Source organism: Cucurbita pepo, chromosome 13 (genome assembly GCF_057944985.1).
Source record: "Cucurbita pepo subsp. pepo isolate OVF chromosome 13, ASM5794498v1, whole genome shotgun sequence".
Classification (NCBI taxonomy): domain Eukaryota; kingdom Viridiplantae; phylum Streptophyta; class Magnoliopsida; order Cucurbitales; family Cucurbitaceae; genus Cucurbita; species Cucurbita pepo.
In genome coordinates this window covers 2,613,528-2,640,278 of record NC_141810.1, presented here as the reverse complement: position 1 = coordinate 2,640,278, position 26,751 = coordinate 2,613,528, and the positions used below count along the sequence as shown (strand labels likewise).

The window sequence follows — 26,751 nt, the reverse complement described above, 5'->3', positions numbered from 1 at the left end:
AGCAAGAATATAGTTCACATATGTTATCATCGTGTCAAAAGTTCAAATCTCCAATAAATAAAAAATGTTATAGAAAATATCCGATAATACCTCTAATTTTTTAAAATTATTATTAATAACTTGATGAAAAACGTTCATTAATACTTTTACCTTTATTTTTCTTTTTAAATACCTTCATTGAAAAACACTCCATCTTCCCCTCTTCCTGAATTCTTGGAATAAATGAAAATATTAATGTCATTTTGTTTCTTTTTCCAAAATTTTGTCTAAATTCATTTTTTAAAACCGTTTTTAGTATATAGTATAAATTATTAGTGTTTAAGGTTTCATTAATACAAGTAAAAATTTTATCTAAATTTTATTTTTAATGGAGTAATTATTAACATTAAAGGAAAAAAAAAAAAAAAAAATTCAGGAGGAATCGCCTCTACGACAAGGAAGCAGTTGAAAAAAAGGTGTTGTCGGAGACCTCCGGTCGCCTTGATAAATTTAGATCATCCAGAAGCGATCAGTCCTTTGCGCGTCGGGATTAGGCTCCGGCAGGGTTCACTGTGCACGGTTTTCTTTTATAATTCCTTCACCGCCTCCTTCAATCCATTTCCGCTTCCGCAGGCGCATGTGGGCCGGTAACGATGTGGCGGCGTTGAGGTTGATTTCAAATCGGACACACAGGGAGAGCGACGAGACACGGGCAGTTGGTTGAGGGTATTAATATGGCTGATATCTACGTCTGGCTCCTCTCCTTCTTCATTATCATTGCGCTTCTTATACTCGTCGTTTTCCAGGTTCTCTCTAAACCCTAAAATTTCTGTCTCTTTTTCTTGATTTGCTATTCGAAGCTCTGTTTGTTTAATTCTCATCTACAGACTTACCTGAATATTCTTATGTCATGCTTTCAGATTGATTTTTGATTTGAAGGCCCTTTGATTTCTAGATATAAACACTAGCTACACTTTCTTTTGGATTCTTACATGTGTTCATTGGGCTAGTTCTATAGAATTGATATCGTAATTCCCTACATATGAATAATTGACATACAGTATTGTTAATTGCCTAAAACAAGGTTGGAACTGAGGAACTTATGATGCTTTTGAAACTTGCTGCAGCTAATGTGCTTAGCTGATCTTGAGTTTGATTATATCAACCCATATGATTCCTCATCACGGATAAACAAAGTTGTTATGCCTGAGTTCATCACTCAAGGAGTCTTGTGCATCTTCTATCTCTTAACAGGGCATTGGATTATGTCATTGTTTTGTGTTCCCTACCTCTATTATAATATAAGATTGTAAGTTTCTCTAATTCTTACATCTTTGATCGGACTGTTTGCTATATTAGAGATATGGTTGCATAGTTTGGGGTATATGCATTATATTGATTGCCAATTTGACCTATCAGAACCTCATTTATCATTCTGGGCTTTGAATTCAATGTTTGAAAGAGAGGGCCTATCATGTTTTATAAAACAATACTAATGAGAGAGAAGGAGAGCTTATCATGCCTGCTAAACACTCGGTGGCCAAGTGCTGAGTGGATAGCTGGGGAAAGCATCTAAGTAGTGAACTCGCAACCTTTTTTTGTTTGAATGTATGTTGTGTTAAAGCACCAACAGTCTCTTCTGAGATCTAGATTAATAACATTAGCTTTCAGATAAGTTATCGTGTTGGGATGGTTGAGAATCTAAGGTCTCATGGCTAGTCTCCTTGGAGATTTATATTGTGAGATCCCACATTTGTTGGGGAGGAGAACGAAGCATTCTTTGTAAGGGTGTAGAAACCTCTCCCTAGCATACGCAAGAAACCCGAAAAGGAAAGCCCAAAGAGGACAGTATCTGCTAGTGGTGAGCTTGGTTCGTTACAAATGGTATAAGAGTCAGACATGGGGCGATGTGCCAACGCAAAAGGGGGTGGATTGGGGGGGTTCCACATTGATTAGAGAAGGGAACGAGTGTCAATGAGGACGCTGGGCTCCAAAGTGGGGTAGATTGTGAGATCCCACATCAGTTGAGGAGGAGAACAAAACATTCTTTATGAGGGTGTGGAAACCTCTCCCTAGTAGACGTCTTTTAAAAACCTTGAGAGAAAGCAAAAGAGAATAATATCTACTAGTGGTGGGCTTGGACCGTTACAAATATGTAGTATGACTGGAACTAACTTACGGTGGATATCATTTAAGATGAGCCTAACTAACATATTTGAGATTGGGTCATGAGCATATGCCTTAATACTCGAGTTTTTCGTTGCTGGTAATTCATGGCAAGCTTGTTGATCTGTCTAATGTGTGGTGTCCTCATGATCAGGTACACTCAGCGGAAGCACCTGGTAGATGTTACTGAGATATTTAACCAGTTACCTTGGGAGAAAAAGCAAAGACTTTTCAAACTCGTGTATCTTGTTTCTCTCATCTTCCTCTCCGTATTTTGGTAATCCAATTGGAGAGAGCGTTTTCTTATTTTGAATCCTAGTTTTTAACATCATTAACATCTTCTCTCTCTCTCTCTGCTTTGCAGGTTAATTTACAGTGCGTTGGAGGATCATGAGTCTTGAATAGATCAAGCAAAGTGTTGTCTTGTAAGAGATAAAGCCACTGTGCGCCTCACTACAAAGCTTGGTGTACTTACTCCCTAGGGTATCTTCTTGTGTTGTTATTCTAAAGCTTTTTTCTTCTTCTTCTTTTCATTCCTACTATATACTGATATCTTTCTCTGCTGCCTATAAATGAAAATTTTAAAATCTATTATCATGCTGTTCTTGTTATGCTTATAGAAAGCATTTATAAACAAATACCGGAGATCGGAGGTGGGAGAGGAGAACAAAGTATTTCTTATAGGGTGTGGAAACCTCTCCTTAGTGATGCGTTTTAAAACCTTGAGGGAAAACCGAGAAAGGAAAACCCAAATAGGACAATATCTGTTAGCGGTGGGCTTGAGTTGTTACACACGGGTCATATGGAATTGGCGTACATCTAAACTCTCGTTAGTATTCCTTATCGGTTGGAGAGGAGAACAAAATATTCCTTATAAGGGTGTGGAAACCTCTCCTTAGTAGATGCGTTTGGGTTGAGATCGGAGGTTCAACCTCCGACATTGTCTTTATTATTATTGAGTTATGCTCATGTTGACACCGTTGTTAGGGACATCTTGGTTTCGAATTATCATTATGTTTTAGTTAATGGAAAAAGGTTGAAAACAATCTTGTACCATCCACTTTGTGAGATCTTACCTTGGTTGGAGAGGAGAACAAAATATTCCTTATAAGGGGGTAGAAACTTTGAGGGAAAGCCGAGAACGGAAAACCCAAATAGGACGATATTTGTTGGCTTGGGTTGTTACACACTGGTTATATGGAATTGGCGTACATCTAAACTCTCGAGGCTCTTTCTTAAAATTTCAATTAATTTCTCTGATTCTTCACAAGCTTGCAGTTAATGCTTTCACGTCCATATCATGAGTACTAACTTGATGGGACGTTCAATAAAGAAACGTCTGCAACTCAGGTGTATAATCAGTTTATGTTCTTAGTTAGCCGTTTCAAAATTTTAAAATTTTAGAATTATTGTTCAAATACAAAACTTTATTTGGAAAAAATATTGGTTACTTAATTGAATTAAAAAAAAAAAAGAAATCAATTGAAAGGCTTATGGGATATGGGCCTCTGAAGCCCACCAACCATCTATCGGTCTTAGTGTCTGTCATAGAATACCAAAAGGCCCAATTTAGAATTCTGACTCCCCCTGTTCCTTCGGCACTGTCTCATCTTCTTCGGAATCAGACCCAAAAGGGGTCTTCCTCTTTCGCATTGTGTGCTCTGTTATCGACTAGTAATGGCAGTCTCTTCTGCTCAGTTTCTTCAACCTCAGATTAATGTTTCCCAGCCTTCTCTCAGGTTCTCCCTCTCTTCCGATTAACAGTTAAAATTGATGCTATTCGCGACGCTTGCCTGATTTCGTTTTGGTTTTTTTAATTTTGCAAGCGTTGCGACGAAGGTTTTCTCGGGACTAAAGCTTCAATCTGCTAGTGAGCTTGCTATCCTTTCCTTCTCGTGATGTCACTTACCTGTTTCACCGCTCGTTAATCAAATGCTTCTGTTTTTTTATTCAAATTTTAAGGTCCATTCGGAGGAGCAAAACCTAATATAACTGCTGAATTCTATGGAAAAGTTCATAAAAGTTTACAAGCCAGGTAATTGTAGCGCTATTTTTTTTTTTTTTTTTTTTTTTTGCTGTGTTGGAAGCACATTCTTCAAAATTAAATATCCTATTAAATTATGGTGATATTAAACAATTGAAAATCTTGGATTTCATGACATCTATGCTTTTCAAGGATGAAGAAGTGGAAGTACACCGTTGTAGTACTTATTTTTTATGCTGAAATGGCTTGCTTTATTACTCTCAACTCCTACCTCATATGACGGCTATTTACACATCATGTTTCACAGTTTGAAAAATCTTGCGGTATTATTGCACGGAGTCAGGAGAGATTGACTTGAAATCCCTTCTTTTTGCGTAGTGTGCAGAAATGATCGAATATTACGACTGTTCTACTGAATATAGGAATTGCACTACTTTTCTTGGGCCCTTTGAATGTTTTTTCTTTTCCTTCAGTTGCTGAATTTTAGTGTTTGGAGTAACGTGGTCATATGTTATGTACCTATTTGTGAACATTTAGGCCTCTTGGATAGTGCTTTCATTTTTAGCTTTCTGCTTTTGTAATTTATGTTTTTTTCTCACATTTTTTAGTACGGTTTTCACCTTTCTTAAACAAATATTTGAATTTTTAGTAAAATTCAAAACGTTGACAGAAAGTTGATAACATCAAAGAACGTTATAGGTGAAAGTAGTGTTCTAAATTAAAAACAAAATTATTATCAAATAGATCTTAGTTATTTTTTTATATTTTCCATTCAAACCTTTGTTAGTGTTTGAAGGGGATTCCGATTCTACTGGTTGGTGCTTTCGGTATTAGGATTACTAAAGTTAAAGAGAAATAAAAAGTTTTAAGACAAATGAAAAGAGAAGGCGTTTCAGTTGCATCCTATCCTACTTGTATTCGTATGGCAGTCAATGCATTTCTTCTATTCATACTTGACATGCAGGACGTATAACACAAAGACGACTCGTGCACAATTTCAGATGATGCCTATAGGGACACCGCGGGGTGCCTTACAGAGTGCCTGGCGAGGGAACTTGGCAATGGGTTGATTTGTGGAATGCCCTAGTAAGTGATAGATCTAGTTATGTAATTTTGCTCCACCTGAGGCTGAGCGAAATCTTAGATTGACATTATGGGACTCACCACCATGACACATGAGTTTCAATGGCTTCAATTAATTCATCACAAATTTACTATTAACATCAGTGTAAAACTATTCACAGTAGAATGCTGCTGCTGCAGGTCATATCATTTTGTTACTTCATTTCCTGTTTCTTTCCTGTCCAATTATACCAAAGTAAACTTCTTTTAGCTAGAAGTTATGAATGTCAAAATCAACTCTTTTTTTTTTTTAAAAAAAAAGAGAATAGAATGTACTGATTTTTTATAATCTCAACTTTCTTCTTGTGTTCAGTATCGAGAACGAGTTGTCTTCATTGGGCAAAACATTGATGAAGAGTTTAGCAATCAAATTTTGGCCACAATACTATATCTTGACAGCATTGAAACTTCCAAAAAACTCTATATGTACATATTTTGGCCCAGGTGGAGATGTGAGATACATATCTTTTATTGGGACAAGGTTCTTCGTAATTCTCTGTTATATTTCCTTCTCTTTTGGTTATATTCTAATGGTTCGTTTAGCATTATTTTCCTAATGAAACCATGCATCTTTGCAGCTAACTCCAAGTATGGCCATCTACGACACAATGCAGAGCTTGCAGAGTCCTGTAGCTACCCATTGCGTGGGTTATGCCTATAATCTGGCAGTCTTTCTTTTAGCAGCTGGAGAAAAGGTAAATACTTCAATTTGTATTGTCAAACAAAATTTAGTGCCGTAAGGCGGTAGGTATTGCACAAACTATGCCTTCGGAATTTGTAGGGAGATCTTCAGTATGGTAAAAGTGACCCCTATTTTTCAGCCGGTTAAATCATTTTAACTCCATCAAGAAATATTTTTTTGTGACTTGATAAACAAATCTCAACCCTTTATTTGCATCCAATAAACTTGGAAATGCTCATTACTTGTGTCTAGCTGCCCCCAATGTACGGATTTTATGGAATTTTCATGCTCTTAATGAAAACTGTCTCCCCGCTTGTTAGCCTCCCTTCTATCTGTGTGGTTGAACCTACTTTCTTGTTTCTTCGCTTTTCTCTTATAAATCAAACCACACATTTCCTTGTTTAGGGTAACCGCTCTGCCATGCCTCTATCAAGAATTGCTTTGCAACCCCCTTCCGGAGCTGCACGTGGCCAGGTATCCTTAATTTGTTATATAATGTCATGCAAATTGATCACATATGCCCGTCTTAAGTTTTGAACATTTTGTTCTGATACATTTTTGTTTGAAAATCCTTTTGGCAGGCTGATGATATTCGAAATGAAGCAAATGAGCTATTGAGAATCAGGGATTATCTTTATGATGAGCTTTCTAAAAAAACAGGCCAGCCTATTGAAAAGGTCAGTTCGTCCACACCTTAGCATATAGCATATCTTTATTCATAATGAAACATATTAGCAGGGAGATGACCAACACGGTTTCTTGTTTATGAAACTTGATCTTCTACGTTCATGCAAAATTATCACATTCATAGTTGAAATGTTTCTGAGGAATGTGAAGACTTTTGTTTGAACACGACTCTCCACAATGGTACGATATTGTCCACTTTGAGCATAAGCTCTCATGGCTTTGCTTTGGGCTTCCCCAAAAGACCTCATACCAATGGAGATAGTATTCCTCACTTATAAACTCATGATCTTCCACTAAATTAACCAATGTGGGACTCACTCCCAATAATCCTCAATCCTCAACAACCTTGTCAATGAATAAATGCAGATTAACAACGACATGAATCGAATGAAGCGATTTACTGCTCAGCAAGCTCTTGATTATGGACTCATAGACCGTATAGTTAGGCCACCTCGCATTAAGGCTGATGCACCTCGCAAGGATACCGGAACAGGGCTTGGTTAGAGTTAAACCAAAAGTTCACATGCTGTTCTTAGCCTCACATGGAGCACACAACTAATTAATTATAGTTTATGTCTGAAAGTTCATATCTTGTTAAGGGGGTTGAGATTGAAATCGGAATGCAATCAATGAGAATGAGAATACTATTTCTTTTGATGTTGTTTACGAGGTGTTGCTCTAATATATCTAGAATTGGAATGGTAATAGATAATTACCAAAATGTCCTTTTATATTTCTAATCATTTAAAATTCATGCAGCGAAATTTTGCGTATGAAGGTGAGAATTTCCTAAAAAGTGAAAGATTATTTTGCAATTTTGAAACTCATTTCGTATCTATTTTTGTGTCCAGTTTGACCAATAAATCAACAGAATTGTGCGTTTTCTTATTTAAATTCTTTTTTTCTATTTGGTTGAGTTATTTTTTAATTATTTAAAAAAATTATATTTATCAGTCACAACACATCACTAACATTAATGACAAAGTTATAATTGGACTCACAAAGTTATAATTGGACTGAGTTGAGTTGTAAATCTATTTTCAGATTAATTTGACCAAAAAAATGTTAACCCATAAACCAAATCAAAATTTCGATTTTTAAAAAACTCAATTCAGTCCAACTTTTATGATTTGAGTTTGATAGTCCTGGTTGATCCGTCATTAAATCATATAAACACGTAAAAAAAGAAATAATGATATAATAATAATAATAGTAATAATAATAGTAATAATAATAATACATGCATGGATTCACTCTTACTTAATTTGCTTAATCAATCTTTATAATATTGATTTGATTAGTTCAATCAAATTACGTAATTACACCAATCAAATCATTAATATATATATATATATATATATATATTATTGATGTTGATTATAGTTGACTTCATTTTTTTTTTTTTTTTTTGTTAATATTTTGAAATCAATTTCTTATGTGATCCTTCATAGCTTATGGATTGGCTTTTTGTTCATTTTAACGGTTTCTTTCGCTTCATCTTCTTAACTCGACCAAAAGAGTTTTCAATCTAAATCTAATGTGAATCCAAGCAAAAATGAACGAAATTTAAAATCACAATCCATTAGTATGAAACAGAGCAAAAGTCGTTCACATTATATCAAACTATTCTACTTGACTCAACTCAACACAGCTGCATCGGGGAGCCTATAACTACTCTACCAAGTGAAAAGCTAACCGAGGGGGATCCACAGGGGACGTGGGGCGGTTCGAAATTCTACATAGGAAGTACAATGGTAAGTTACAGAGAGCATGAACACAAGATGAGGAATCCACCAACTAGAAGCTTGTTGTTGATGGCAAATGAGGTATGGAGCTTAGATATCAAGCACTGGGTAGGGATACATTGATATCAGTTGGCTTATTATTCCTCGAATCGGTTGGCAGCGTCGACCAGTTATCGCCACGAAAGGGACTGGACGGCGAGAGGTTCGACTTAGGGTCGACGCAAGATATTGGAATGGCAGCAGTTGGCGGAGCAGTTGAATTAGTATCTTGTTTTGGCTTTTTAGGTTTCTGCTCATGTTGATTTCCAGAAAGAAAACTCCCTACTACAACCTATTTTTGCAAAGAATAAGCGAAATCTCAGTTTTTCGTAGCTCATAGGCCATATCGATAACGGATCGAACATAGAAATACCGTACCTGAATAGGACTTGCAGCTACTAATAGACCAGCAACTCCACCGCCTACGACACGCCCGTCTGGACTTGCTAAGGAAACACTCATTCCACCCGATCTACTTCTAGTTCCTCCATTGTCACTCGGCATGAACGAGCCAGATAAGGATAGTATTTCAAATCGACCCTGTGAATAAAAAGTGAAGAAGATCGATATGAGATATTTTCGACATTCTAATCGTATACTTTATCCTCTCTCAGCTGCGTTTTCACAGAGAAGTACGTGAGACGAACAATCGTGATTCGAACCCCACATCAGTTGGAGAGAAGAACGAAACATTCTTTATAAGGGTGTGAAAATCTCTCCCTTTTAGACGCGTTTTAAAACTTTGAGAAAAACCCCTCGAAGAGAAAGCTCAAAGAGGACAATATCTACTGGCGGTGGGCATGAACGGTTATAAATGATATCAAAGCTAGACACCGGATGGTGTGCCAGCAGGGACGTTGGCTTCTAAAGGGGTGGATTGTGAGATCCCACATAAGAGTGTGAAAAATCTTCCTAGTAAACGTGTTTTAAAATCTTGAGAGGAAGCCCTTAAAAGAAAAAGCACAAATAAGACAATATCTACTAGCAATGAGTTGTAACCTCGTACGGAATAAGGTTTTTACTGCCTATAACATGGGAAAAAACATTAAAGCCCCATGAATCAACTCGTAAACAGTCCCATGAACGAATCAACCACCTAAGTCAGAACATAACAAACATGATCGAACCAAGAAAAGCATACCAAGAAGATCCAAGAGACGAAAAACATCACAAACTTCATGAATTCATTCAGAACTGATTAACCAAGAGGATACAATAAATGCATCACCTCATATGTTAATGTTCCTCCAGACGAATCAGGCTGACGAAGAGTGACACTCGAGATCACACCATTAGCAGATAAAACGCATATCGCTCGAGGCCCTTGTTGAGAAAACGATATTATCTTCATTGTAACATCCTAAGTAACAAGAAAAACTTAGTCACATAGTTCATCCACAAAAGTATGGATCAAAGAGTTAAAGAAATGAATGATTTGAATGAGCATTTTACCTCGCCCGCATCGACAGTGATGATATGAGGCGTAAAATTTGCACCAACAGAACATGGAACCACCCAATCGCCTGCAAAAGACACGACACATTTAGTGACAAATCATGGAGTCTAATCAAACAAGAACAACAAAAAAGAAAAAGATCCCGACATTCTCAGATCAAATTAGAAAGCTATCAATCTTTTAAGAATCAGACCAACAAGAACTAAATCAAAGAATCCCAATACAGGACCCACATCCACTCCCATTACCTAAATTATCCACTTCGAATTTGGTTTTGCTCACACCACTCGCCAGCCGGACTTTCCCCTTATTCTCCGCCGAGAAGTCAATCACCGGCGGCGGCACCGACGACGATATCGGCTTGGGAGACAGAGCCATATTAACAGAGCCATCGGGTCCATATTTTCTCGGCCTCCCTCTTTTCTTCTTTCCCGGAACAGAGGAGGCCGCCGTGGGTGGCGTAGGCTGCGCAGGTACCTGCGCCGAGGCCGACAGCGTGGAAGTTGGTTGAGTCGCCGGTGGCAGCGTTGCTCCACCGCTCTGCGGTGGGCTATCGGAGGTCCTGGGAGCTATTTGGTACTTGGACGGAGCATCTGATCCAACTACAGTAACCCCACTACTTGCACCACCGTCCCTTCCCTCCATTACTTAAAAGAAAAAAACAAAAATAGGGAAAACCCAACAAATATTTCCTCAACTATTTATCAAAACTCATTTTTCATTCTCTAATTTCCATCCCCTCACGAAGAACACGAAGAACACGATCCTCAAAATCAAAACCCAGAAACACGAATATTAATTTTTTTAAAAAAAATTTGAAGAACGGAAGAACAGAGCAAGGAAATTTGAAGAACTGAAAAACATCAAAAAAAGACTGTTTACTTTAAGAGATTTGCTAAAAATAAACAGTTAAGCTCAACACAAAGCCTACAGCATGCTGATCTATTTTCAGGAAAATAAAAACATTAAAACATTAAAACATTAAAAATAGAATTTAAGAAAAAAAAAAAAAAGAAAAAAAAAGAAACTCAGGTTTTGATTTGAATGGGAAAATGGTCAGAAATGAAAACTTGTTTGTGCAGATTAGATAATTAGAGGCCTAACTTAACTTCACCAAAGACTGTCGAATTTAGATTCAAAATATTAATTAATTAATTAATTAATTAATTAAAAAGAATATTGAATTATGGCCATAAAGAAACCAATTTTCTTAAGGGTTTATTTTTTTATTTGTTAAAAAATTGGTAATTGAGTATAGTTGGGAATCCGGCAGAGGAATAATAATATAAAATTTATTTGATTTTTCAAAAGTGGGTGGGTGATTTTTTTAATTAATTAATTAATAATAATAATAATAATAATTATTATTATTATTATTTTGTTTCTGAAAAAGTAGCAATTTGAAAGAATAATATTAATAATAACTGGGACTACTTTTTCTAGAGAACCAACGCTTAATAATTATCGTTTTAATTTTAAAATAATATAATAATATTTGTTTTTATTATAATAATATATTGTTTTGGTAAAGAGAAAAGTAAATATGAGGTTGCCAAAGCCTGAAGGAATTCTCTTCCCTTATTTAATTTTTGTCCTTTTTTTTTTTATTTTTTTTATACTTTTAAATATTTTATTTTGATTATTATGTAAAAAGTCTAATGTGAATTTGAAGAATAAATTAAGTTATTTTTTTTAAAAAAATTAAATTTCAAATTATTGGAAATTTTATATTTTAAAAACATAATTTTCTCATTTTGTAAAAAAAAAATTAAATCAAGACCATGTGTATTGTTGTTATTATTATTAATTTTTCATTCATTTATTATAATTTACAATTTAAAATAATAAATAAATAAATTGTACATAAACATTTTCTTGGCCGACCGAACACGAAACGATTATTGGAGGAAAAAAGGAATCTGTTGACACTTTTTTATATATTAAAAAAATCAAGATTTATTTATTTATTATTATTATAAAAAGAAGCTTTTTTTTTCTTTATTTTTAATACAGCCATAATTGTTTGTATTATTAAGGGAAATAAATAATATAACTATTTTTTTTTAATGTAAAAAATAATTCGTGGTTGAATTGTCAAAGTACAGTTGCCTGAGATTGAAAATAATATTTTAAAAGTCGGTAAAAATATATATATTATTTAGGAATAAGACGAATTCCCATACTATTAATTAATTCAGATTTTAAATTAATCAATTTTTTTTTTTTTTAAATTCCTAAATTAACCAAGAAAATTAATTTTAATGGTTGCAATTTCATCTTAAAAAAGAAATTATAATTTAAATGTTTTTTTTTTATTATTTTAATAAAATTTCATAAATACCTTGTCTGGTTGGACGAGTGAAAGTTAGGTATATACATATTAATCAGACAATCTTTATATTTAATTGATCGTGTGGGTCAAATGGATGATTGAGAATACGGATTTAAGTGGGTCTTGAGTCAATGGGTTTAGATAGTAAATGAGATCTAGGGTTTGACAATCTAAGACGATGAAGATATGGAAAAGTCAATATGTTCAAGACCCCACCCATATTACTATCTAAACTTATGGACTCGAGAACCATTTGAATCCATTTTATATCAAACATTTTTTTATTTTTATCGAGTAAGCTACTTAGCCCACATAATTAGCTAAATACAAAAGATCTTATTGACACGTAGATAGTTCGTATGAAGTTTTACTTTAACAAAAATTAATTTTTTTATTACATAATTTAATAAAATTGTTATAAATACTTTTTGATGTAACACAATTTTTTTTACCGTTATTTGACTTTTAGATATTCTATTCTCGTACATTCTTTTTACTGACATTTTTTCAGACGTCTTAAACAAAATCTTTAACCAAACCGCTCATAAGTGTCACTCTTTTGTATTTTCAATATCATACGTTATTATTTTTTTAATGTATATTTTTATTCAATATAGAGTTTTGAAAATTATGATCTCAATTTCTTTTAATTATATATATATATATATATATAATTGAATTTTATTTAGTTTTTTTCTAATTATTTATTAATTATCTTTAATATTTTTAATTACTTTGATTATATATATATTTTTCTATTTACTTAATTTTGTGGTTGGGTACAATCATTTCTTTCACATGATTTTTAGCAATTAAAATTACTAAAGTGGTTATTATTCAATAAAAACACGATGTTTCATTAATTAAAACAAAAGCAACATAAGTTGTGGTGTAATTAAAAATTATAATCCCTAATAACCCAATGTCTATTTTAAATTACATGCCACTTATCCCGGGCACAATTTTGTATTGTATTGAATAAATTAGCGAACTTAATAGTCATTAGCTATTAGACATAAAATTAAAAGTTTAAATTATAATCCTACGAGCGTGTATAGTCGTTACTTCCTTATGAATGTTTGAAAAGACGTATAAATCTAAAACTCGTGATTAATTTAAAGAAATTAAAATAAAACAATAGTCAAACCACCCGAGCAAGAGAATGATACAACTTGCAATGACAAACACTTTTAACGATAGATGCTTTCAATATACATCAAAGTTGAGTCGGTAAAAAGCATAGAAATACGACATACTTATCTAGTCTAACCTCTATAACCCTGCAGCTCGTGTAAGTGCTCTGGCTCGACCACTTTGTCAAGCTTCATTTGAAATGGAAATTGAAGCAGCAAGAATGAGTATAAAAACATTCAGTAAGCAGTTTGTTGATTGTTCTTAGTTTGTTCTTAAGTCTTATGGCATTTTGTTTCGTTTCGTTCATTTATCCGTTAAGTATTTTATTCTTACTTTATTCTCAAGTACAAGTTTGCGAAAGGTATCAAAGTCTAATTTCTTGGTTCTATCTGAATATCTAGCTCTCAGAGTTCATCTTAAGTTCTTAAGATATCTTAGATCATCATTTTGTTAGTCCCTTCATTATCACGTCGTTTTAGACCTGTATCATAGGTCCTTGAGACGTGTCCTTGGCGTTAGTTCTAACCCATGATCTTGGTCTCACAACGGAGGTAACGACACTCTACTAATAGTTTTTCATCTAACTATGTAGTCTCTCACTCTTATCTGAACAAGGTTAAGATTAGGAAGTGAGGACTGGACAATTCCAACTGAACAACGTTAGACTTGTTGTCTTCCTCTTCTAGATTTTGGTTCTCCTCTTTACGTGTGTCTTTTTGTTTATATTTTGTCTTCTTCACGTTTGGTTTGCACGCTCTAAGTAAACGTTTGGTTCCTTCACAGAACTCTTAAGACTAGTCAAATAGAACCTATCGATATAAGAATCAAGTGATTTTATTGAAAAATGAGAGAGCTATCACTTATGAAAGTGTATAAAAATTCACTATTACCTTCTTTTGTTTTAGGCTCAATATTGCCTCCCCGACAGTACAATGTTCAATCAAGTTCAACCAAGCTTTGCTTTGTTCTCTCACGACGTCCCCCATCGAGACGAGTTCAAGTGTGTGTGGATGCCCTTCAAATCGGCCAACAAATCAACTTCAGCCATAATGGTTCATTGGTTCAATCTTTGACACTAACTTCTCCTTCTTTGAATGTCTTCCTTTCACACAGTGAAATTGTTGGTCCTATTTGTTGAGCATTATTAGGAGTGAGTCATGTTTAGCAGAAGATCATGGGCCTTTTGGTTAAGCCCAAAGCAAAGCCATGTGAGTTTATTATCATACTATCGTGGAGAGCCATGATTTCTAACACTAGCAATTTTTGCAACACGCCAGAGGACGATAGAGTTGAAAGGAGATACGAATCGACAAACTCGAGGTCATTAAGGATGAGTGGAGAGGTAGCAAAGTCCTCTTTCTTTTATTTATTATCATTATTTTATTTTTTAAAAAATAAAATATTAGAATTAGATTAGGTAAAAAAAAAATTAAAAAAATTAAAATTTAATAGATCTAATTTACAAAATAATAATAATAATATATCAAATCTAAAAGATCAAAACCTTAGAGACACCAAATAAACATAAATTGTAAATGTATATAAACAAAATTTATATTTCTTATTTTAATGTTTGCTAAAATTATTTTTTAAAATAAAGATGGGAGAAATCCAATTTCAATTATATAATAAAATATTTTAGTAATATGGCCATTACCATTGACGAAGTAGATATAAATATAAATATATAATAATAAATAAATAAATAATGTGTCGGTTTTTTTTATACATATAAATATTATCCAAAAAGTATCTAACTTATTTTTTAGAAAAAATAAAAAAGAAAAAAGAAAAAAGAAAAAATCCCCATACCCAATAAAATAATATTACTGATAAATTTGAATTAAAGTGGATTTAGATAAGATCGACGGTAGTTATTTTATTAATAATTATATCATATTATTAATATGTTTTATTAATCTTATTATATTATATTTCTTCCTTCTCACTCTACGTTACATTTCTTGTTTTTTTAGAGAAAATAAGGAGAGAAGTGTTTAATAATCATATCTTTACGTTTTTTTTTTGTTCTTTTGTTTACTTTATAATAAATATATAAAAATAAATTTGATAATCATTTTTGTTAAAAGAATAAATATTCACAATTTTATGTAATATTAATAAGAATAGAAAAAAAAAATAAATAATATTTTCTTTTTTTGTTATTTTTTCCATCTTAGCCATCTTATTGTAATCCTACCTAACATTTAATTTATTTAACTTCACAAACCCACCTAATTATTTATAAAATAAACCAGGATAATAATTAATTTATTAATTTCGATTAATTAGTGGAAAACTTTTCTTTATGAAAGAGAAAATCATTACTTGAAAAAGATTAATTAATTACATTTAAAAAAAAAAGAAATTAAGTGGTGCTTAGACTATTAATGTCTATTTCATGGCTATATAATAGCAATATCTTGTGGAGTAATTAACACAAATTCATAGTTATTTTATTTATTTATTTATTTGTAGTCTATATCAATTGCAGAAATTGGCCGAGGTGATGTTTTGGGCCTTGAATTTGAAATGAGCTTATGGGCTTTCAAAATATTTATCCAAGGCCCATTGTCTATGGGCCGAGGCCCAAAATCTAAATTTATTTTTAATTTTAAAATAATACATTGTAACTTAGATTTAAAAAAAGAAAAAAACAAAAGGTAAAGATTGATTCAAGTACTTAAAAAAAGGGTGTTATGTACAATGTGTTAAGCTGTATACAACCTATGCAAGCAGCAGCAGATGGCAGACCTATAACAATCAGTTCTCTTGTTCTTTCTCCTCTTCGCCGACCAAACCAGCCCTTCCCTTCCTTCAAATGTTGCTTCTTTTATGTACACAATATGACCAAACTTCAAGCAAAGAATATGCTAGGCTAAACTAGACATATGGACAAATCTGCTTTTTCCTTTTAACTTTCCATGCTCTGCTATTATATTATTCCTACGAGTATGACCTGATCAATCCCAAGTTGTATAGATTCCTTCTCAATATGCTCCCAAGAGATAACAACACGGCCCCACCAACACCCGCCGCCTGCTCCTCCCCTTCTGTCTTTTGTTGAGAAATCAACGGCAGTTCCTTCACTTTCAAGCTGCTCAACCCAATTTTCTCCCGAACAGACTCGATGGTTTTCGCATCTGCAGCACTCCCATGTGCATTCGTTACGTAGAAGAGGTTTAGAGCTACCTCTGCTGAAGTCGATACCTCTGCTCTTGTGACGTTTAAACCGTTCTCTCTAAATGTTCTGGTAACGTCCGCTAAGAGACATGGCCTGTCGGTTGTGCACAACTCCAATCTCACACCCTGTAGCATACACACATCATAAACAGTTAAGATGCCTGCAACTTTTGTATAATGTAACGAGGAATTTGGTTAATAACACGATCGAATAACGCATGTACCTGTGATGTCCTCCTCTCCACGGAAGCTTGTAAGCATTGGATGACACGCTGCCTTTCAGCCTCGGAGCTAATTGGAGTTCCATCAGTGTGCCTGATGTAAAATTCCTGATACGAAATGACGGATAGTTGATGTGAATAACCGGATGATTCAACCATCATATGAAATAATATGAACCCAGAAAGTAGGAAAAACATTTACCAGATATGCTGTATCCATTGCTGTAGTGATGGTGCCATGAAAAACTACATAATCCATGTCGGTCAACGTGCAAACAACGTCAAATAACAGCTTCATTCGATCTTTACATTGAACATTCACAACTGAGTAACCCCTCTTAACCCAATTCTGAACTGTCACTACAGGTGAATCATCATCACTATGCTGCAGAACAGGCTTCCTTTCATAGTCACGATCAGCAAACATCATCTGGTGTAACCTTCTTTCAGTATGGGTGACCGCCATGGAGACCGAGGTCTTGGCATATAGAATGTCATCATCGCCTTTCAAAACATTCCTCAAACGTCCAACAATGGTGTCTATTTTCTGGGAGTCATTGATAGGGGAATCAGAATTACAGTCCTTGACATATATTAAGGAAGCGATTCGGCCATTATGAGTCCACACTTTAGCCTCAACAACATCGCATCGAAGCTCAGCCAACACTGCAAATATCTCCGAAAGAAGCCCGACACGGTCTGTCCCAGTTAGCTCCAGGGCTGTGAAATCGTTTGAGGCAGCAGCTTTGCCACAGTGAATCGTTGCAAGTGACTACAAGACAACCCATCAACGCAAGTAAGTTACAATACATTAATGGAAACAGATCAAAATTAATTGGGGTTCGGATCCTATTAATTACCTTCTCAAGGTAGCTAATAACGCCCTGGTCGGTTAATTTATTTCCCTCAATATCAGTCACATGAAAAACTGCAAGCAAAATTAATAGAATGAATTTATTAAAAAAAGACTGAATCAAATGCATATTCATTAGCATTAAATGCCATTTAAGCATACCATCCATGAACCATCTTCCATCTGAAGAAATGTAAGCTTTCTGAATTGAAAGGTTCAAGTCCGTTAACACTTGTACAGCTTCCAAGAGGATTCCATGTCTTCTTGCACTGTCGACCTTGACCAGAGTCGCAGTTTCGCATACGGTATTGTCGATTATAACCCTGCAAAAGAGGTAGCAATCGGTCAAGTTACGTCAAGTTTAATTGTCATCTATATCCCTAGTTTTGAAGTTTCAAATACGAAGCCACATGGATCTCTGAAAAGTCTCGGGAAAGATGTTTGAATGATGCCGCTGGACAGGGTCAGACAAACCATAAATTAATCAAGACTATATGAAAACCGGTGCTATGTCTAGAATAGAGGCTTCCAAAATAGTCTAGAAAGTTTGAAAAGTTCAAAGATGGAAGAGAGGAGAAATTTCCGGTCGGTAATTTTAAATTCCTCTCAGTTGGAAGCATGTGAACGCAGAAATCGGAGTCGGACCGAATCTGAAAACGTATGGGGAAAGAAACCTCTCACAGAAGGGAAGTGAAGATTACGGTGCTGAAAATTAGCAAACGCTGTTCACCGATAAGGAAACCAGCAGATTTGCAAATCGAAAACTAATTAAACCCTAAAACTAAAAGATCGAAAGAAACGAGAGAAATCCCAAAGAACGATAAAAATACGGCAAGATTAACCTACTGTTGACCAGAAAATCATGCTATTACAGAAACAGAACATTCGTAAAGTGAACGATTGGCAATGGTTGCAACTGCAGGCAGGAGAAATCGCAAAAGATTGAAAGAAAACAAACCTGGGCGCGTTCATCCGATTGATAAGCTTTGAATATTCATCAAGACTCCCAGGCCACTCCATCTCCACCATAGTAACTTACAATTCAGGCTGTTAAGGAGAAAACAAGAGAGCAATTCAACCGCTCAAAACGCAAATTTCGCTCGTGATAATCTCTAGAAGCAGCAGCGAAGACAGCGATTTCTCCAGTCGACCGAAACAAAACGCTCTCTCAAAAATAGCTTAACCTTGGAACTTCCGTTCGCGTTACTTGTCCTAGCCGTCGGAGCAAACCACGATCGACAACAGCAACAGTCGCCGGAAACCTCCCGTCAATTTGAAAGTATGTTTTTCTCTCTAGAAGAGTCAGTATTCTCTCTCTTAGAAGCGCAAAGCACGCCTAGGCCTTGACTCCTTGCCTCCTGGATGGTCGCACTTATATTTACAACTAATTTATTATTTTCCCTTTTTTAAAAAATATATTTTTATATAAGGAATATTGGCTTGGGCGCTCACGCGTCAAAGGCGTGAGAATAGCCGCAGTGACTTGCGCGTGGCACTTTCATTTTAAATCCCCACGCGCGGCAGGGGACCACTCTCTTTTCCTAACCACGAAGGAAAGGGTTAGTGAGTCCAATAGGATTGAAGATTGAGTCCACGTAGGACGCCGCGTGGGATTTAATCAGAGACGTTTTCGCTTGCATTTGACTCAAATTTGGGGGGTCGGTACGGTACCAAAATAAGAAAATAAAATCGTGGCGGATTTGTAGAATTGAAGGTGATGGTGGGGATCGTCCACGTGGTATGAATGGGTCCCACTGTTCCCTTCAAGACCCTCTTTAGCTTCCTAATTAAGTTGGATTTTCTAATGACGTCCCCACGTGACAACACCGCCTTTTCTTTGCCCCCGACCCCTTCCTTGTCGTCCTCTTGCCCCGTTTATTTAATTTCTTTGATCTTACCAATACAATTTAAATATTAAAAAAGACATATGGATAAAAATAAATAAACAATTACAACTTGAATTGAAAATATGAATCTTCTCCGAGGGTAATTTCGTAATCTTACACACATTGCTTTCATTTTCAACGTGGCAGGTTTTGATTGGCTCGACGGGAGAAATACTACTCATTCTCGCTGACGTAACCCCGTTTTGCATCCGACGTGTGGAGAAGAGTGGGTCCGTTACGGCGCCCATTCCGGTTTCTTGAAATTAACTGCGAATTAACGAAAGAAACACGGCCGTTATGTGTCCGGACAATAGGACACGTGGCAATGAATGAGTGGCTGGCGTTCAACACAAGAAACTATAATAAAATAATAAAAAGAAATTGAGTTGGCGGGAGAATACTAGGTTGGTTCCCGCTAATTAAGGGGGCCCACAAGCTGAAGGACCCGACCCCTGGTGGGGGGTTGAGAAAAGATGAGCTGACAGGTAGTCAACAGCTAAGACGATGGAGGTAGTAGGTCCCAGTGGAGGTTTTCTTTTTATATATATATATATATATAATATATATATATAGGAAGTCCCGCCATTATATGCGGGTGGCGTGGACGACGGCACGGCTTTTTGACCGTCGATGATGGGAGTGGCGCCAAATTCGAAAAAACGATGGCGCCGCAGATTTCTCCCTATCTCACCATGTTTTGTTTTCCCCTCTCAATCACGTGATCAACGCATGCTTCCACCTCCGCTCTTTCTTGTCCAAGTGGCAGGCTATGGTTGGTTGGGGTTCGGATTGGGTGATAGAGAGCACTGGGGCGTTATCGTACGTACGGAATGATGGACCGTCTGATGTTAACAAGATGGAGGGTGTTGATTCCCCGTAAGAGAAGAAGATAGTAGAAGACGGGTGACGTGAGACTACTCTACTGAAGGAATGAAAGAAAGCAAATTCAGAAAACGTGTAACTCAAGCAAACTGTCACGTGCTTAGTTGCAATATTGCTTCCTTGCCTTCTAAGCTTCCATTACAAACCTAAATTATTAACATCACATATATTTTTCCATCAATAAAAATTATTTCAATATTTTCAAATTTAGATATTAATCATAAGAATAATTACTTATATATATTGAAAATTTAATTTATAATTGTTGAGTGGATTTGTGAATGAAAGTTGAAAGGTGTTGTTTAATTATATTATATTATATGGTGTGAAAGTATAGAGTAAAGAAGTACCCCCTTGCAAGCGTGACAATATTGATTAAAAATAGGAAGGTCACGTGACATTCACGAGACTAAGGTGGCAGTGGGACCAATTATGGGTGTGAGAAATAAAATAAAATAATGAAAAGGAAGTTACGAGTTTATCCATAATTGAGGGCATGGGCCAACGGTGTTTAAAGCCCATAACGTATTGGGCTTTCAAGACTATTAGCCCAATTGATATCTTTTTATTTTTCATTTATTTACAAATTAAACTTTATTTTTATACACGACGTATAAATTTAATATATGGTTCATACTTTGGCTTAAATTATAAAAATTGGTCACTTTTCTCCCAAATTAAAATCTCTCTCTCTCTCTCTATAGTTGTAAATAGATTTATAATATCCAACATAAAGATATGATTATTAAAATATTTCTAGAAATTAAATGGTTTTTTAATTGAGATTTCCAAATATTGTAGTTTTTTTTTTCTTTTTGGGTGTCCGTACAACGGATTAAAGATTTTGCGGCCGTAAATAACTTTTTCCTTTTTGAAATCCTTTAATTTATAATTTTTCTTTTCTTCGTTTATTTTATTTTATTTTTTATTTTATTTTTCTCTCCCCCAAATCCAAGTACAAAGAATGAAGCGTATCTTAAATAGTATTTTGGAGCTTTTAAGGTTAATTAATTGATTATTTATTTAATTAATTTAATATTATATGAAACCTCATTTTTTAATAAGTTAAACTATCAAATCATTATAATATCATTATATAATTGATTTGATAATTTCTATATTTCCTCTGTGTAAATATTATAAATAATAGTGGGAAACTAATTTAAAAATATTTTTATACTCTATTAATTTTTTTTTTCAAAATTGAAAATATCATTTTTTAGTATACTCGAGCATTAAAAAATAACATTAATATTATTAAACTTTAGTCATCATTAATATATGGACAGAAAATTATGCTTATTTTCTCACCATTTTTCTTAGGAATGAAGCGATAAGGACGAAGTTGGAAAAGAAATCATGTGGGTTTCTTGAGCTTTCAGTGTGGTGTAGCGGAAAAACGAGGCATGTTAGTGATAAGAACCGTAAACTCCCACAATGGTACGATAATTTAGTGTTTGGGTTATTTTTTGTATTCATTGATATGATACTTTACGAATAGAGATGTATTTCTTACTAGATCATCTTTTTAATTAATTAATGTAAGGCTCTTCCTCAAAATCTTCCACACTCAAAATATTATAATATACAATGTCTTGAGATGAGGAAGGTGCAGATAGATAGAGAAGAGTTGCAGAAAGCATCCCATAATTGCAGCCATGTTGTTGTTGCCTCTCACATGCCCACCTTTCCTCCATCTCTTACCTCTTCAAATCCACTTTTATTATTTACCCTTTTTAATTAATTACTTGACCCTTTTTTTTTTTTTTTTTTTTTTTTTTTTTTTTTTTTTTTTTTTTTTTTTGTAAATATGGATTCCTTTGTTCATAAATTATGGATACTTTCTTAATTCTTATGTTCAAAATTTAGTCTGTTATGTTTCGTCTTCGGTTCATTGTTTCCACGCTCTTATCAGAAATGTTTTGTTCCTCTCTCTAATTGACGTGGAATCTCACAATAATACAACTCAAATCTATCTCATTTTTAAAATTGTTATACAAGTTAAGAACCTTGGACGTTCGTAGAAGATGTTAGTGATATGTTGTAACTTGTAAATACGTAGTCCACGATGATGAATTGTGTGTTTAGAAAGTGTAAATGATAGGGGCATTGGAGGATGAGAAAGAGACCGACAGAAGGCATCTTTGTGGTGCATGAGTTTGCGTTCATGGAAGTTGCAGACACAAATAAAAGAGATATTAGTTTTAGGTGGAAGGAGGGTGGGAGCTTTGTAATGTCCCCCCTTTACATTGCTTTTATTCCTCTACTAATTTCGTATATTTGTTACCTGTGTACACGAGAAATTTTTTGGATCAACTCTAAATTTCAAGTTGGTTGGATGAGTGACTCGAACAACTGAAACAGAGTTCACAATTCAATCTAGTTCAACCTTTCTTTTCTGGGTTAAGTTGGGTTGAATTGTCCCGTTTTTTTTTTTTATAATTATTTTTAAAGCTTTAATATCCGAACAACAAAACTCAAATATTCTTAATGTTATAAAATTTTAAAAGTAAGGTAGGATTGAGTTGGGTTGGTCTGTAACCATATTTTTTGACTAATTAAGTAAAATATCAAGATAACTTATCAAAATTATGTTTACCATGATATATTGACGACTTTTTACTTTGTGATGTACGATAAAGAGCCCGTTAGCGTGTGTTGGTTCAACAAGCCAGATGTGGAGAGAGTGTGCGAGCCCGTCTGATAACGCATGCTCACACACGATAATCGAAGAAGGGAAAACAAGGCATAATTTAGGGTGGAGGGAATAATTCATTTGTTCGGTTGATAGAGATATAACAAAAATATATGAAAATTTAAAAATTATTAGACGGAATTCAAAATTTGAAAACTCAATAAATATATTTTTTTAAAAGGTGAAGAATCTATTGAAATAAAATAAAAATAAAAACAAAAAATTAAAAAATTTGTAAAAGTATTAAGAGTATTTAGAAAGAAAGGATGGGAGGGATTAAAATTAATATTTTAATATAAGCTTGGTGTTTGTCAGCGCACCCCACGCGTCTTTACCTCCCCCAACACTCTGGATTATGCGGTCAAACCCCCTCCCTTTCTCTCTCCTCATAATTTCCCACCTTTTTTAATATATATTTTAAATTCTTAAATATGAAATATATATTTATTTCACGTAATTAGACTTACAATTTTAATTTTCTATTTTTAAAAAGAAACCAACAATAATTATTTGATGATTGGAGTATATAAATGAAAAATATAAACAATTAAGGGACACAAAATAATATTTTAAAAACTATACGACTTTCCTTAACCAAATTTAGATTCTCTTCAAATTCCAACTTTACCTTTAAATTATTTCATTTTATGAGCAATTAATTAAAATTATAATCTCTCGATAAATGAACTACATTATCTCGAAAATTTGGTAGAAATATGCCTTTTTCGAGCATGCTGATAAAAAATTAAATTCATATTTATTTATTTGTGCATGGTAAAAGTAGATAATGTTATTTAATCTTTTTTAATAACGGGTCCGATATAAAAATTATAATTTTATATTTTATTTTAAAATTGGATAGAAAATTAAACAATTAAATTTAATATATTTAGGAAGAAAACAAACCGCCTATTTTTTTAAGAGAAGGAAAGAAAAAGAAAAGTTGTGTGGGGGATTCCGGTTACCGTGAAATAGACCCGAAACAAGCGGGGGATATTACACGTGGCAAAACGTTTATGTGGACCCAACTTATTTAATAATAATTGTTTTTAAAAAATAGTTTAATTACTGTTAAAGCATTGTCTGTACCCAGTGGCTTGACTTCGTCTAGCATTAAATTTCCGTGATGGAGTATTAATTGAAATTAAAATACATTAATTATTATTATTATTTTTTAAACAATCATTTTCTACTGCAGTTTAGTTATGTCTGTTTCATTAAAAATAATAGTAAATAGCTATTTTTTTTTTAATTCTTGAATTATCGACCTTTAAAATGATAATTGATATATTTATTTAAGTGATGTTTATAAGACGTTTAATCAATTAAAAGGTTCGGTGGAACGGACTAATTTAATGTATTTTTTTCGAAGAAAGCTTTATCGAGCATGTGCGAGCTACTTCTATATGGAAGTTTGTTGTCATATCTGTCAAGGCATCTCTAAGTTGTTAGTTCAATTGATATATTGTGGAGATTTAATTATTATTTTTTTAATTTTAAAATTTTAAAGCATGGATATTATATATATATATATATATAATTTAACTAAAAATTTGGGAAAAAACAATATCTAAGAAGAACAGTCACGTGGCAGTTGAATTGTTCACATTAGATGCACGTGTTTTCTGTCGTTTTCTTTAAAATATGATAGTGTTGTAACTTAATTGTAGCCATGTGAGGGTCTCCTTTAAGAAAAAATGTAAAAAATTAAAAGTAAAAAAATAATTTTAGGGGTTTTATTCTACAATATTTAACTTACGTGTCAACCGGAACCGTGGAGTTTTACAGTTTATAAGAGGACTTTTTGATTTGGATAAGGACTCCTAATATTTAAATACTTCAAAAAATTTACTGACCATGTGCCAGACGTTACATATGGTATTAGAGCGAGTCCTATCCTAATAGGATATGGCTCCAAGACAAACCAAGTTGGAAGCTAGTAAAAACATGGTAACACTTGAGTTAACGAGGATATGACTCGAAGGTGAACCTAAACATCATGCGTTACATATGGTATTAGAGCGAACCCTCTCCTAATAGGATATAGCTCGGAGATGAACCAAGTTGGAAGCTCGTACACATATGACACTCGAGTTAAGGGAAGTCGGACCCGAGATTAAGAGGTTGATTAGAGAGAGAAAAAGGAATTAACGTGAGGAGAGAGAGAGAGAGGGTCCCATGAGGCATAAGCACGCAGCTCTAACGAATCCCAACACATTTCCCATCTAACCCTAACCCAAAGCTCTTTCCTTTCTTGTTCTTCTTCTCTTCCAAATCTTCAACAATTGGGATCCTTTGTATGCATTTTGTACTAACTCCCAATTTGGGGTTTCTTCCATTTCTATTTCAAGTTTCTAAATTAAACCCTAAACTCCATGGATGCTCACTCCCTTCCTCCTCCCTTCCACACCCGAGATTTCCATCTCCAGACTCCGTTTCACCATAACAACAACAACCACAACAACAACAATTCCGAAGAGGAACATAGCGCCACCACCAGCCGTCTCAAGCGTGATCGCGACGACGACCATCACCCCAACAACTCTGCCCCCAACAGCGGTGGAGATCCCGACGGAGAAATCACTCGTCGCCCTAGAGGCAGACCTGCCGGATCCAAAAACAAACCCAAACCCCCTATTATCATTACTCGTGACAGTGCTAACGCCCTTCGGACCCATGTCATCGAGGTCACCGATGGCTGCGACATCGTCGACAGTGTTGCTACCTTCGCTCGCCGCCGACAACGCGGCGTTTGTATCATGAGTGGTACCGGCACCGTTACCAACGTCACTCTCCGCCAACCCGCCTCCCCCGGTGCAATTGTCAACTTACACGGTCGTTTCGAGATCTTGTCCCTTGCCGGGTCTTTCCTCCCTCCTCCGGCTCCTCCTGCCGCTACCACCTTAACCATTTACCTCGCCGGCGGCCAGGGTCAAGTCGTCGGCGGTAGCGTCGTCGGTACTTTAATCGCTTCTGGCCCTGTCGTCATCATGGCTGCCTCGTTTAGTAACGCCGCTTATGAACGGCTCCCGTTGGAGGAGGACGACCAGCCGCCACTTCCGTCGATGCAAGGCGGCGGCGGAATTGGGTCTCCCGATGAAATTGGACAGCCCCAACAACAGCAGCAACTCGTCGGCGACGGAAATGGGCCGTTGTTTCAAGGTTTGCCTCCGAATCTGCTAAATTCAATTCAAATGCCACCATCGGAAGCAGCTTATTGGGCAAATTCCCGTCCACCGTACTAACCCACAAAAAAAAAAAAAAAAAAAAAAAAAATGGAGATGAATTAATTTGGGTTTGTTTTTGTTTTGAATTATTTTTCCATGTCTCAAGTTTGTTCCTTTAATTCTCAGGTTATTTCTTGATCTTGTAGGTAATCATATTAGATTACATCCCAAATTTATGATCAAATTTAATGCACCCACCTCCCAATTTAGTTTACCCACATGAAAAAATTGGATCTTTTTTGAAAATTTACAATTTTTGGGATGTTTGTGAAAGACCCATGATGGAAAAAAGGAAGCTTTGGGTAGAAGAATTGGGGAAGTGAATGATTTAGGGTTTAAAATTATGAAGTGGGTCTGGTGTTGTTGAATAGTTGGGGAAGTGAGTTGTTGGTAGAGAAACAAAAAATGATAGGCATAGGTGTTGGTTGATTTTGAGAACTCTTAGCACAACTTCCTATATCCTTGCCGGCTCAAATTA

The 26,751-nt window shown here is 34.8% G+C and overlaps 5 protein-coding genes across 5 annotated transcripts; 3 read left to right on the top strand and 2 right to left on the bottom strand.

Moving 5' to 3' along the window:
• Positions 1-401: 401 nt before the first annotated feature.
• On the top strand, positions 402-2,742 carry LOC111809046 (protein cornichon homolog 4). Its single transcript, XM_023695371.2, has 4 exons — positions 402-785; positions 1,107-1,288; positions 2,300-2,422; positions 2,510-2,742. Exons 1-4 carry the CDS (start codon positions 714-716, stop codon positions 2,544-2,546), a joined length of 414 nt encoding a protein of 137 aa, XP_023551139.2. The 5' UTR covers positions 402-713; the 3' UTR covers positions 2,547-2,742.
• Positions 2,743-2,895: 153 nt separating this feature from the next.
• Positions 2,896-7,284, top strand: LOC111809045 (ATP-dependent Clp protease proteolytic subunit-related protein 2, chloroplastic). Its single transcript, XM_087116964.1, is given in 11 exon segments — positions 2,896-3,884; positions 3,972-4,015; positions 4,108-4,180; positions 5,094-5,154; positions 5,156-5,215; positions 5,565-5,684; positions 5,686-5,703; positions 5,830-5,946; positions 6,339-6,407; positions 6,515-6,610; positions 6,987-7,284. Coding segments are annotated over 11 exon segments (858 nt in total). The 5' UTR covers positions 2,896-3,822; the 3' UTR covers positions 7,125-7,284.
• Positions 7,285-8,176: 892 nt separating this feature from the next.
• LOC111808175 (AT-hook motif nuclear-localized protein 1) lies at positions 8,177-10,928 on the bottom strand. Its single transcript, XM_023694004.2, has 5 exons — positions 10,109-10,928; positions 9,857-9,927; positions 9,633-9,764; positions 8,783-8,944; positions 8,177-8,696 (listed from the first exon to the last, which is right to left on the bottom strand). Exons 1-5 carry the CDS (start codon positions 10,503-10,505, stop codon positions 8,463-8,465), a joined length of 996 nt encoding a protein of 331 aa, XP_023549772.2. The 5' UTR covers positions 10,506-10,928; the 3' UTR covers positions 8,177-8,462.
• Positions 10,929-16,227: 5,299 nt separating this feature from the next.
• Positions 16,228-18,948, bottom strand: LOC111808093 (ACT domain-containing protein ACR8). The gene is made up of 6 exons (XM_023693897.2): positions 18,542-18,948; positions 17,746-17,906; positions 17,591-17,658; positions 16,933-17,502; positions 16,734-16,838; positions 16,228-16,635 (listed from the first exon to the last, which is right to left on the bottom strand). Exons 1-6 carry the CDS (start codon positions 18,610-18,612, stop codon positions 16,273-16,275), a joined length of 1,338 nt encoding a protein of 445 aa, XP_023549665.2. The 5' UTR covers positions 18,613-18,948; the 3' UTR covers positions 16,228-16,272.
• Positions 18,949-25,208: 6,260 nt separating this feature from the next.
• Positions 25,209-26,729, top strand: LOC111808655 (AT-hook motif nuclear-localized protein 24-like). Its single transcript, XM_023694772.2, has one exon. It carries the CDS (start codon positions 25,422-25,424, stop codon positions 26,289-26,291), a length of 870 nt encoding a protein of 289 aa, XP_023550540.2. The 5' UTR covers positions 25,209-25,421; the 3' UTR covers positions 26,292-26,729.
• The last annotated feature ends 22 nt before the right edge of the window (positions 26,730-26,751 follow it).

Excerpts from the sequence above, each read along its gene's own strand:
- LOC111809046 (XM_023695371.2), top strand. The coding sequence starts at position 714 with ATGGCTGATATCTACGTCTGGCTCCTCTCCTTCTTCATTATCATTGCG. Across the intron at positions 1,289-2,299 it reads CTCTATTATAATATAAGATT|GTACACTCAGCGGAAGCACC; the intron begins GTAAGTTTCTCT and ends CCTCATGATCAG. Across the intron at positions 2,423-2,509 it reads ATCTTCCTCTCCGTATTTTG|GTTAATTTACAGTGCGTTGG; the intron begins GTAATCCAATTG and ends TCTGCTTTGCAG.
- LOC111808175 (XM_023694004.2), bottom strand. The coding sequence starts at position 10,505 with ATGGAGGGAAGGGACGGTGGTGCAAGTAGTGGGGTTACTGTAGTTGGA. Across the intron at positions 9,765-9,856 it reads TCACTGTCGATGCGGGCGAG|GATGTTACAATGAAGATAAT; the intron begins GTAAAATGCTCA and ends CTTGTTACTTAG. Across the intron at positions 8,697-8,782 it reads TAGCTGCAAGTCCTATTCAG|GTTGTAGTAGGGAGTTTTCT; the intron begins GTACGGTATTTC and ends TTGCAAAAATAG.
- LOC111808093 (XM_023693897.2), bottom strand. The coding sequence starts at position 18,612 with ATGGTGGAGATGGAGTGGCCTGGGAGTCTTGATGAATATTCAAAGCTT. Across the intron at positions 17,503-17,590 it reads TTATTAGCTACCTTGAGAAG|TCACTTGCAACGATTCACTG; the intron begins GTAATTAATAGG and ends GTTGTCTTGTAG. Across the intron at positions 16,636-16,733 it reads TGGAGAGGAGGACATCACAG|GGTGTGAGATTGGAGTTGTG; the intron begins GTACATGCGTTA and ends TGTATGCTACAG.
- LOC111808655 (XM_023694772.2), top strand. The coding sequence starts at position 25,422 with ATGGATGCTCACTCCCTTCCTCCTCCCTTCCACACCCGAGATTTCCAT.